We start from the raw sequence: 12,212 nt of genomic DNA on the forward strand, positions 1-12,212 counted from the left end.
CGCGGCAGGCGCCTGAATGCGAGTGCGCCGTCGCGGCGTTTTTGGGCTCGAGGCCTGCGTTGTTGTGATCGGGGCGTATGTTGTGCTTTTGCTGCCTGTGTAACCCTGTGTTGTGCCCCAGCTGCCTGGGCCTGTGGAAGGCACCACTGAGCGGACTGCCGCTACAGGGATTGGTTTGAAATTTGACGGGGTGGAAAAAACTATTGTTTGCTTCAGTTTTATTTTTCAGTCTTGCAAGTAAAGCTTATGTTGTTTGCAAAGTATATAGCTGCCTGTACGTATGCTAAAGTTTAAAACAAATTTCTGGGATGGTTTTACATCCCCTAGGCAAGATGAGTATGTTGAACTGCATTTAAGTTAGTGTAGATGGGTCTTCATTGCAAATCAAGTTTTTTCTGCTGTTGCATCCTGACAGGTTTTTTTTTTTCCTTATATAGTTGTGTTGAGGAAATACATAAATTTTTTTCAACAGCTGTATAGAATTTAGTAGCTACTGATTCATATTTGGCTAGGTGCTTCAGTACAGATGATGCTGTGATACTTGAACTTCCTTATGAACATTGAACCTTAAACTTGTGCTGCTTTATTTTTCCATAATTCAGGTATAAAAAATGGTTCAGCGCCTGACCTACCGCCGTAGGTTGTCCTACAACACAGCTTCCAACAAGACCAGACTGTAAGTAGGACTTAGTTTTTAAGAAAACATAATTATGTTTTAAGAAAACTAAGTTTGTTTAAGCTTTGAATGTACCACTAACTGGATGTTTTCCTGATGTGTTTAGGTCTCGAACACCCGGGAACAGGATTGTTTACCTTTACACCAAGAAAGTAGGGAAGGCACCAAAATCAGCATGTGGTGTGTGTCCAGGAAGACTTCGTGGTGTAAGTGTTAGGTTTACTGGCAGAAGACCGCTATAGCAATTTTTTTTTTTCCAGTACAAAAAGCTTTTTCAAGTGATATTGTTTGTTTAATCCTGAATTCAGCTCCTTGATTCTTGCTGAATTCTGGTTGGAACATCTTTCTTCCTTAAATTATTTTCTGTGTCCTCTGAACACTGTAAAGTTCAGCTTGTAAAACAATGTTTTGAAAGCTTAAAGAATAAATGTACTTTTTCTAATGGTCATGATTCTCAGGGCTATTATATCTGAAATGTGTTTTTGTAAGTTAGCTCATAACTGGCTTAAGTTTTTTAAATCAGATATAGATGATGCTGTAGCAGGCAGCTTCCTATTAGAATTCCGTGTATATATTGAAAATTTTAAGTCTGAATTGGACCTATTAGGTAGGCATAAGCCAAACTTTATTTTCAGTTTTAGAAAAAGTGAGTTCTTTCAACATGCTATTTTTCTCCAAAATATGTTCTTGGTTTACTGCCATCCCTCTTAACAATGATCAGAATACAAGTAATGTCTATCTTTAAGGTTCTACTCTTTTAACGACAAATGTGTTGGAGTCCGTGTGGTAGAATGGGAACGATCAGCTTAAGAGAAATGCTGAAGATGGTGTGTGTATATATAACCAAAAGATGGTGTATATAAAAAAAAGTTTTTCTGTGTGTTGCTATTTTTTAAACAAGTGTTTAAAAAACAAGTGTCCAAATGAATTTTCTTAATATGGCTATTATCCAAAATTAGGGGTATATTATGATACTGTCTTAACTTGTGCTTTCTGTAGGTTCGTGCTGTGCGTCCTAAAGTTCTTATGAGACTTTCGAAAACAAAGAAACATGTTAGCAGAGCCTACGGTGGTTCTATGTGTGCTAAATGTGTCCGTGACAGGTAAACTTACAGAAAGCTGACTTTTTTTTTTAGAGATTACCTAGTATGAGATGTTAACATCTTAATATTTTCAGAACATAGGCCAAAATTTTAAAGACTGTCTGACGTAGTAAAAAGGGGAAGCATGAGGCACATTGGCAATGATGTGTACAGTCTTGACCCTTGGATTTGAGTAGGTCACTGCTTTTGGAACTCCTTTGTAGAGGTCAGGTTCTTCATGATTTCTTACTGTTATAGCTTGGATAAACATTTTGTTCATTCTGTTGTGGGTTGTTTTTTTAAATTCAGCCCCCTAGTAAAGACTTCTCCCTTCAGTTGTCTTATTTCTCTTATGCAGAGATGACTAAGGTCAGCTGAGCTCTTGGCTTCTTTTTGGTGTTTTGTTAATCAAAATACTGATGCATATTAAGCATTTCTGTGGCTAATCTTTATGATGGCCTTTGCTAGGCCTCAGTGATTTGAATTTTATTGCATAACAACTGTACATCATCTACTTCCTTGACAAATTTGAGGAARAATGTGTATTATAAAGAATGTCATCTGTGTAAATGGTAATCAAAGCAGATCTTCAGAATTAGTAGTCTTAATTCCAGTTTTTCATCTGTAGTGTAAAGCTGGCATCTTTGCGCATGTGAATCCTAAGTTAAATCACTGTAGGTGCCACTGAGGATGGGTTGTTAGAGTTGCAGATCCTTAGCAGTAACTTCTGTGTTAAATGCCATGTTTTTTAGGTTCCCAAGCATTTTGAGCTTGGTAGGTCATTTTTAACACTTGAGTATTTCAGAAAGAACTGTATCTTATTCTACCTAAAAATTAATGTAATCACCTTCTCCCCTATAACTGGCAAGTCTTTCTCCTGCATCTGTTTAGGCATCTTTGGTAGGTTTTGTAACCMATCATGCCAAGTGCATATGGAATGGCATTTTAATACTTTAAGGTAGAAGAGTGTATGTGGTATATTTTAACTCAAATTCATCAAAAGCTGTTGATTTGTGAGTATTATCACATAGATCCATCTACATGGTGGCCATATATATTCTCCAGAAATAATCATATTTAAACATGATTTAACCTACCAGTGTGTTTTTTTTCTCTTTATGTACAAAGAAACTGTAATTCCAAGATGGGAACTGCTCTTGTTTTGATAACCAGGCTGACTTAAATTGTCTGTAATTCTAAGGAAGAAAACTGACCACAACTGGTCACACCAATTCTTACTTTAAAAACAGCTAAGTTAGTGTTGCTACTAAGGGGTTTTACTTTTTGCCTTTGAAATTTGTGAGGGACTAATTTTTCCAGTGTTTCACTATTCAGCCTCCAGGTATTACTTCAGACTCCTCCTTACCTGCCTAAAAGCCACTATTACAGAACTTTGTGAGCACACTAGGCCTCATCCCCAAACCTCTGCATTTGTGCAGTGTCATTCTCCCTGCCTTTTGATTTTGTCAAGAACATTGAAAACATACCTCCTTTTTAAGAAATTCTGGAACTAACACCACTCATGCACTAATGAATGTTAGCAACAGCGAAACTAACTTTTGTCAACCTCTGTCTTGTATTTTCCACTTAATTAGATACACATGCTAAAACTGTGCTTGTTTTGTTTTTTTCCTTTCCAGAATCAAACGAGCTTTTCTTATCGAGGAGCAGAAGATCGTTGTGAAAGTGTTGAAGGCACAAGCACAGAGCCAGAAGTCAAAGTGAATCTATTTGTATTTCCTGCCCAATAAATGAAAGTTCTGCTTTTCCTTGTGTCCAGTCATTCCACATGCTTGTCAAAGCTAGAAGGAGTTGCTTCTCACAGGTTGTTAAATGCAAAACAAGGCTTTGGTTCAACAAAAATCGTAAGTCAGGATGCTTTGTGCTTCATACAGACAGGGGAATTAAGCAGGTTCAAGAAGGTCCTATTAAACAGAACTCTTGGCTCTGTCCCATAGTCCCATAGAGGGAGTGGAGTAACTTCCAGCAATGTGTGTTGGTTTTTTTTTATGATAACAGCTGTATACGAAGTGATCGGAGAACTTGGCTAAGAAGAAAGTTAGCAATCTGAAAAAGAAAGGCGAAGGGAGAATATATTAAAGACTGGAAGAGAGATGTCAGACAAAGAAGAGAACTAGTACAAGTCTAAGGTCAATTTTTTTTCCATATAGAATCTGCTGCTGTTTACTGTTACTTGAATCTTGTGGTGGTGGTGGAATTGTCTGACCTCATGGAGCAAGTGCTGTATATATGCACCAGACTGCTAGGTACTGCCTTATCTGGGTCTTTTGGACAAAAGCTGCAGCTGTTGCTCTGTTGGCTTGTTAGGTGTGTCCTGAGAGAGGCTTCTTGGATCAGCAGTTACAGGTACAATACAAACAGAGCTCTAGGTGCCCAGGAGTCCGGGTGGTATAGACCTTGCAGAATTAGGCTTTATGGGTTTTAGAGTAGCAGTTCAGGCCTCAGGTATCTAGACTTGAAGAAAATTTTCCTGGATCTGTTGCTTTCCCACTAAAGGTATATTGGTAGTGTAATGTGCAATTGTAAAAGAGGTGGAAATGGTCTGGTTTTGCTTCCTTGCCTCACGCTAATGTGTAAAGAGCCTTAAACCTGCCTCTAATGCTAGCCAGGAGCACTCTAACACACTCAGGACTGTTCTTGCATTCCCTGTACGTGCAGTGGTTTTCCCTCCTGTTTTGAAATTTCTTGGTATGACAAGAAGTACATACTCATTCTTCTTAAATCTTGTTTTAAGTAGTATTTAATTAAAAAGTAGCAAGTTTTACTATTGAAACAACAAAGGATGAGAAACACTTCTTGAGTGCAAACATTGGGACCACAGAAAGGATGCCCTTTGAAGAGCCTTAAAATCACTCGTGGAGTCTTTGCAGGCTGTGGTTCCATGGGATGTATCCAAAAGGAAATTATTTTTATCCTGACTATGCATTCTGGCTATTCATACTGTGCCTAGCTCCTAGCTGTCAGCCAAGAAACATCCCAGAAAACCCAGCTGGTGAAAAGACCCTTGCTTCAGTAGCAGTGAGTGGTTACTTTGGGGCAACTGCCTGCAAACCCAAAGTGTTGCTGTGTTTGACAGGAAATCTCTGTGCTTCTAGATAGCAAGGCAATGTCTTAACCAAGCAAGGTAGAATGACCCCTCCCCCCCAAGAATTTTTGCAGTGTCCCAAGCCATTAAAATAATCTTGTTAGTGTTCTTAAAATGGATAATGTTGTGACTAAATTATATATTTAAGTATGAAGCATTGTTTCTCCTCAGCTTGGGTTGTGCTGAAACTTGTTCCAAAGGCTGAAGCTAATTCAAGGAGGTTGTTTTAAGACTAATGTTGTTATCCTGACACTTTTAGGTGGTGTTACTATAGTTAGTTTACAAGGTTAAAATTTTATTAGTTGTTGCCTTACTATGCTAGTACAGACTTCAGTGTTTTGGCATGCTGGAAAAATAGTTTTAAAGTACAAGTGGAAAGTGGGACAGTTGTGTTTAACCTACCCCATAGGTGCTCTCAAGTAGACATTATTTGACACTCTTGATTTACATTAAAAGCTGCTAGATTAGAGTTTTCTTTAGGGCTTTTTGAAAGGAGGAAAGGTGTAGAGAAAATACTTTTGGAATAATTAAAAAGAAACATAAACATCAACTTACTGATAAGTCATACTGGGACTGGGAGTTTTTTCCTGAACAGTAGGGTTAAGACTGAAATGGCAATAGCTAATTATAATGATGCTTGATTGAACTGAAAGGCAACTTGACTTCTGGGTTATGATATGTGGTATCACCACTACTGGCAAAAAGAAAAACAGTCATTAGGCAAATTGTCAGTGAAATGGTAATAAGGCTCTTAATTTTTTTTTAAATGTTTCTCAAAAGTAGTTTTCAAAGCAGACAGCTGCAGTTTGAATATCAAGGCAGTCTTTAGAGTTGTGATACACCTCATGACAGTGCTTTCTGTGCAGTCATTAGATTCAGCTGTTTAGTGAGAAAGGGTTAAGGTAACCTGGAGTGTGAAGTTTTTAAATGCTGTCAAATAACAAATAAGTGGTTGATAATGGGATAGCTTTTACTGCCTCTATTTGGTGTTAAATTATGTCTGCTGAAAGGCATCAGTCTTCCTATGTATGAAACTTTTACAGATGTGTTATGCCTCTTCAGCTAGCACTTTGATTCAAGCAGTTGCCAATTCTTGTTTTACTGTAAAACATCTTTTCTGAAGCAAATAATATGGGTGTGGGCAGGGGGGAGAGATGTGACCTCAGCACAAATAAGGTATAAATATGGTAGAAACTGCTCTGAGAAGGACTCCCCACTGTCCCTATTCATGAGTAAATAAGAGAAACTAGCCTACACTTTAATTTGGACAGTTCCCTCCCCCCCCCTAAATGTGGACTTGATTCTTTTCTCTGTAATGAACTTCTGTTAAGCTGTAGACAGAGGTAAGTCAGCCCTGCTAATGGCCACGATGACCAAGGTATTAGCACATTTATTATTTGTGTGTCAAATGTTTAACATACCTGTCACTGACAGCAAATGATGTCTGTGCTACTTACTGTTCTTGCATCTCCTTTCCCTGGTGTTCGTGGCATTCTCCAGGATGCTGGCAAAGCAGGCGCTGCCRGCTGGGTAAACCCCTGCCCTGGCCTCCTCTGGCTGGAGCATGGCCTGCCCTTTCTCCCCTTGCAGGCACGATTGCTTGGGTGAGGTCTGCTTTGGATCTCTTCATGGGTGTAGATCTGCATTTTAGCTGTCAGATGGTACCCCCCCCCCCCCCCCTATTGGCCCTGCAAACTAAGCTGCAGTGCTCTTTCAGTTCATAAAGCATGCTCCTGCCCTTCTGCGGTCGCTGAGGGCGGTTACAGTAGTACCCCTGCCCGTGTAAAGTATTGCATAAACTCAGCAGGTGATGAAAGCTTAACTTCTTTTTTCCCTTCCCCCTCCTCTAACTGGGGCCCGCGCAGTGCGAGGAAGCGCCGGTGCTGCGGGCCGCGCCCGGGGGCGGGGCTACCCGCCTCGGGGCGGGAGCTGGGCCCGCCGGGGGCGGGGCTTCGAGCCCCCTCCTCTGCCCCCCTCCCCCCAACCGCCCTGGCGGGCAGGCGGCAGCGACACGTCAGGGCGGTTGGGCCCTGGCAGGTGCGTGGCGGCGGTGCCCGCGCGCGCCGCGCTTCCGGCACTTTCCGCGCGGGAGAGGTGGCGCCGCTCTGCGCGCGGCGGCGGCGCGTGCCCCTCACTCCTAGGCTTCCCCTTCTCCTCTTTTCCTTCCCCCCTCGTGGAGCAGTTTGTTTGTTTGCTTTTGTTATCATCTGCAAGGACCTGCCAGCCCCACTTCTCGGGCTTGGCTTCCGCTTCCGCCTTCGTGTACGGGGGAGGACGGTGGCGGCGGCGGCGCCAGTCGGGGCGGGGCGCGCGCGCGGCGGCGGCGGCGGCGGTGTCCGTTGGAGCGGGAGCGGGGCGCGTGGGCCGAGCCGGGCCGCCGCCGCCATGGAGACGCTGTACCGGCTGCCCTTCGCCGTGCTGGAGTGCCCCAACATCAAGCTGAAGCGGCCCAGCTGGGTGCACATGCCTTCGGCCATGACCGTCTACGCGCTGGTGGTGGTGTCCTACTTCCTCATCACCGGAGGTGCCCGCGGCCGGGCCGAGGCCTTGAAACGCGGTTTGGGGCTGGGGGGGGGGGGGTGAGCGGGAAACCCCCTCCCCGGCGGAGCAGCCCGTCGTGTGCCGGCGAGCTGCTGCCCCCCGCGGGGTAAAGAAAGTTGCTTTCCTCTCTTTTAGCTTCAAATTAGCCAAGAAATACAGAATTCTAAGTGCTCCCGCGATGCTAAGCTAGTTTTTGCTGCTTGCCTCTTGATTCTAAGCTAATAGGTGTTTTTCTCCGCACAGGAATTATTTACGACGTGATTGTGGAACCTCCGAGCGTTGGGTCCATGACAGACGAACACGGACATCAGAGGCCAGTGGCCTTTTTGGCCTACAGGTAAGAGCAGGGCCCTGCCCCTCCAAACCAGCGACTGCAGGTGAATGAATGCAAGTGAACCCCCCCCCAGTCTTACAGAGCTGCGTCAGCTTCTTCTGAGCTCTCTGGGGGATGCAGGATCAGGTATGTATCCTACCTTGATCTGCAAATTAAAAAGATAAATAAAAAGTATGCATTGGAATCAATGGAAATAGAAAAATTCAGTCCTTCCAAAGTTACTAAAAGTGAACGCGTAGGTAAGAAACAACTTTTCAACTGAGAGCACTTCTCTCTTTTTCAAAATCTTTGCCATTAGAGATGAGACTTTAAATGGGTACAGAAATACTTGGTCATATTTCATAACTTACTCTTTGTGAAGCTTTTAGTTCTGTGCTTTTAAATCCTGATTTAATCTGGACTTTTGTGCCTGAGCGTGGGGGAAATATAATTATAAATATGTAACAACAGTATCCTCCTTGAGTCTGTTTGCTTCTATTAATGGAAACCAGAGCTTGTTTAGTCAAGAATTGTTCTGGAGAATTTACACTTGGAATTATTATTACTATTATTTTTAACAAATAATGGCTTTTGTTAATTACAAGAAAAACTGTTTCTATTTGTGAAATCTCATATATCTTACGTACAGATTTTGGCTCAGTCTAATACATGCCTCATTGTCTTGAATTGCTGCAATATATATGAATTAGGGTGCTGCAGGGAATTAAAAGCACTTTAGTAAAACTCAGTGGAAACAATATGATAGAAGATGAAGTTGTTTGTTTWACAGGGAAACAACAATGATTATCTTCATTTCTGTATTATGATCTGTAGTTGCTACATCCATACCATCTTTACAAAATTGCTGGTATTGCTAATTATGAAAGTAGAAGGAGGTTCAGTGATTGTGGGTGGGTCCTAGGAAACTCTCAGCTGAGCTGCAGGCTCTTGCTGCATCTCAACTTCACTTTTGTCAGTCTTGGTTCTGTAAGAAGGAAACCCAGCTGTGTGGGCTGGAAGGGAGCCAGAGCACATTCAGGCTGGGTACCCGCAACCTGTGTAGTCTCAGTGAGCCAACAGCAAAATTGATATTGCAGGCAAGACCACTTTTGCTGTGTGCGGAACCAGTAGATGTGTTTCATGTGCTGATGTAGTGTTTTGAGTGGTCTGGGGCTTTTCACTGATACTGGAATTTAGAGACTGCTGCTTAAACATTAGGGCAGAAATAGACTTGAAAAGCTCAGTGGTCTGGAGATCACTGTTCTGTGCTTTGAGTCATCTGTGAAACCTGGCACTGCTTTTAGAAAAGATATTTCTGAAAACTGATGAACTTATTCTGCATTAGTTTTCATGAGCTGTGGAAGAACTAACTGAGTATCATCCAACCAATATACATGGTTCTGCATAACTCATGAAGAGAACCAGTACGTTTGATTGGTCACCTTGCAGACTATCAGTCCAGGAGATAAATTACATATTAAATGCTTAATTACATAAAGTCAGTTTACATATCTACTTTCTGTTAGAAAGTCAATTTATCACAGTTAATTGTCCTGCATATTTGCACAGCTAAAGCAGGCTGAGTAAGCTTGAGTAGATGGGTTTTGGAACCTAAATAACTTCTTGAAAGCTAATGCCTTTCTGACTCTGTCTTCTTTCCTTCCCTGCTTTTTTTTGTAGAGTAAACGGGCAATATATTATGGAAGGGCTCGCATCCAGTTTCCTCTTCACAATGGGCGGCCTAGGATTCATAATTCTCGATAGATCCAATGCACCAAATATCCCCAAGCTGAATAGATTTCTCTTGCTTTTTATTGGATTTGTAAGCGTGCTGTTGAGCTTCTTCATGGCCAGAGTTTTCATGAGGATGAAATTACCGTAAGTGACTTAGTACTCTTTCCGCATTTCTTCTCTCCAGTGGCTTATGTGTGCGTATGTTAAATTTAAGGGCAACAGAAAGTAAAATGATGTACGTTAAATATTTGCTACTTGGCTATATGTTGCTTTTCTTTAATGCTTTTTTTGGGAACAATCTATCTTGAATGAGGTGGGATGCTTCTGAGGCTATCTACAGTAAGATTGTGCTGTGGTAAAGAAAGGGGACAGATCCTGGTAAGTCAGGTATTACAATTAATGAGTCTGAATTGTAATGAATTTTAAGGAAAGAATGCATATATATTAATTGTTTAAAAAAATAAATTATAAGTCAGGACTTTGAGGGAAAAGCGTTTATCAAAGAACTTGGAGAGGCAAATGAGTTGTTTATGCTGACAACGTATGTGAGGGATCATAACTAGAAAAACTGAAGAGAGGAATAATCTAAGACAGAGACATCCTAAGCAGTGCTAAATTAAAGATGATGTCTCAATTTTTCTGCTTGAAAATTGAACATAACATTGAAACATCCAGTATACGTATTTTAATACACATGTATTCAGAGATCAAAAAGTAAAAAAGATCTGGAGCTTTCAGGCTGTGAGATAACTAAAAGCAGTATTCCTTGTTTTCTGTTTATTTCTCAGTCCATCGATTTCATTTAGAATAGCTGAAACCAGCTGTTTGGAGGTACTGGTAGTTAATTTCCAGAGTAGGTCTGTGAGGTGTTAGCTTAGCAATGACAGTCGTTCTTCCTTTCTTAAATATTTCTTTCATAACGTACAAGTGATGGGCTCCATGGTAGCAGGTAGCAGAAGAGAAGCCTGCTATATATTTTCTTGTTTCATTAAGGCCATCATGTTGCTCGAATGGTTTTGACTCCTACCCCTCCCCCTCCCCACCCCAAACCCTAAAAAGAACAAAAGAAGTCTGATGTAATTAAAGCGAATCTCTGCGTTGTACTGACGTAAGTGGCTCACATTACGGAAACAGTTTAGTATTTAAAAGTATTTTCCTGAGAAGAAGTGTTAGGTAACTTTCTGCAACTCCTCCATTAACAAAATAGGCACAGTTTCTTTGGAATTCAGTGTTACCTGTCACGTATCTTTTGTGCAAAGGCAGACAGTTCATTAGTTCATTTCACTTGGTTAACATAGCTATCTCAGACTCAATGTAAAGACCAAAAATTTGACATCGAAACTAATACGAGTAGCTCACCCTGATTTGTGTAATCAGGAAAAAAAAAAATGTGTGTGTACTTTCCTACTTTTAAGAATCCAGAGTCATCCTAAATGCCTGTCAGAGATAGACATGATCTTTGCTCTGGAATGATTTTGTTTTAGATTTTACGCAGGAAGCAAGCGCTATAGAAAGAAAAAATCTAGAAAAAAAGACCTGGATTGCAATAATAGACAGTTGTTCTGCAAAGTATGTGTGTCTCTTAACAGTTCTCTTTATTAAATTCTTTAAAGAAACGAGGCTTGAAAAAAATTGAAGAGGAAAAGGAGACTGGAAGTGTCAAAAGATGTCAAGATATATTGAATATCTTAAAACTGATAGTTTGTGTAAAGCGTACAAATAAAGAACCTTTTATAAAGTGTAATTTGGGCTTCAAAAATTCCAAACAATTACAAAAGTTGGATTGAGAACAGAGTAATCCATTTTCAATACTCATTGAAAAAAACAAATAAAGCATTGGGTAGTTAAGCTGGTAGGTTGGTGCCTTGGACAGGATTTATTGTTTTCCTTTTAAATAGCTTTGGTCTGAAAAGTTCATTAGCAATCTGAGATTTTTGTTTTAAGACCATAATTCTCTTGTTTTTGAGGTGTGCTGTCTATATCTTCTAACTTTTTTCTTTTCTTTTTTTTTTTTTAACTTAATTTTTTTCTGTAGGGGCTACTTGATGGGTTAGTATCTCTTATGGTGTATGAAAGCTCAAGCTGAATTTACTCCTCTTCATGAAGTGTTTAAGAAGAAGCAGCAGTCGACAAATTCCATAGTCACTATCAACAGGAAAAAGACCTGGTCATGAGAAACAGCTGGGGAAAGGGTGCTGTCTCTGCAAACAAACTTTCATTACCAATGGCTGATTTAGGTTTAAGACAGCATTTTATCATTTCTGTTCTAGAGCTTTTGAAAAGAGCAAGTTATCTAGTTAGTTGTTGTTTAATTCCACTTCATATGAAACAGTGAACCTATCTTTAGCTCTACCCTGAAATGAGTATTAGCCATTGGTTTGACAGTTCTTTATTGCAAGATCTGTCCCCTATTCCCTGTGTGGAAGATTTTATGTTTGAGTTGGGGAAGAAATACCTGAAACCTGTCTTTCCACATTATAATTAAAAAATCAGAAACTTTGGATGCTTTACGGTCAAAACACAATGTGTCTGAAATGATTTCAAAGGCATCTTTTGCCTTAATAGTAATAGCTCTATATGAGCAAATCCAGRTATGCACTGGGAAAGAGGAAAACTGATGAATGTGCATTTCTTTTTTGAAACGGTGTACGAAAGAAGACAAATAAAACTTATTTTCTACAAAATTATTTGAATTCTGTTCAGTTTCTGAAACATTTTTTCTTGAGTAAGCACAGCCTAATCTACATCCAGGTTTGAGAT

At 40.6% G+C, this 12,212-nt stretch overlaps 2 protein-coding genes and 1 long non-coding RNA gene across 3 annotated transcripts; 2 read left to right on the forward strand and 1 right to left on the reverse strand.

The window, feature by feature from the left end:
• The first annotated feature begins 511 nt into the window (after positions 1-511).
• Positions 512-3,527, forward strand: RPL34 (ribosomal protein L34). Its single transcript, XM_026078406.1, has 4 exons — positions 512-676; positions 783-882; positions 1,676-1,779; positions 3,399-3,527. Exons 1-4 carry the CDS (start codon positions 612-614, stop codon positions 3,481-3,483), a joined length of 354 nt encoding a protein of 117 aa, XP_025934191.1. The 5' UTR covers positions 512-611; the 3' UTR covers positions 3,484-3,527.
• On the reverse strand, positions 3,475-6,763 carry LOC112972210. Its single transcript, XR_003255585.1, has 2 exons — positions 6,322-6,763; positions 3,475-3,825 (listed from the first exon to the last, which is right to left on the reverse strand). It is a non-coding gene; the product is annotated as an uncharacterized LOC112972210 (long non-coding RNA).
• A 415-nt stretch (positions 6,764-7,178) lies between these two features.
• Positions 7,179-11,971, forward strand: OSTC (oligosaccharyltransferase complex non-catalytic subunit). Its single transcript, XM_026078410.1, has 4 exons — positions 7,179-7,388; positions 7,649-7,742; positions 9,399-9,596; positions 11,488-11,971. The coding sequence occupies exons 1-4, from the start codon at positions 7,250-7,252 to the stop codon at positions 11,504-11,506; spliced, it is 450 nt and encodes a 149-aa protein (XP_025934195.1). The 5' UTR covers positions 7,179-7,249; the 3' UTR covers positions 11,507-11,971.
• Positions 11,972-12,212: the final 241 nt, after the last annotated feature.

This window comes from Apteryx rowi, unplaced genomic scaffold, assembly GCF_003343035.1.
Source record: "Apteryx rowi isolate R43461 unplaced genomic scaffold, aptRow1 scaffold_48, whole genome shotgun sequence".
NCBI lineage: Eukaryota > Metazoa > Chordata > Aves > Apterygiformes > Apterygidae > Apteryx > Apteryx rowi.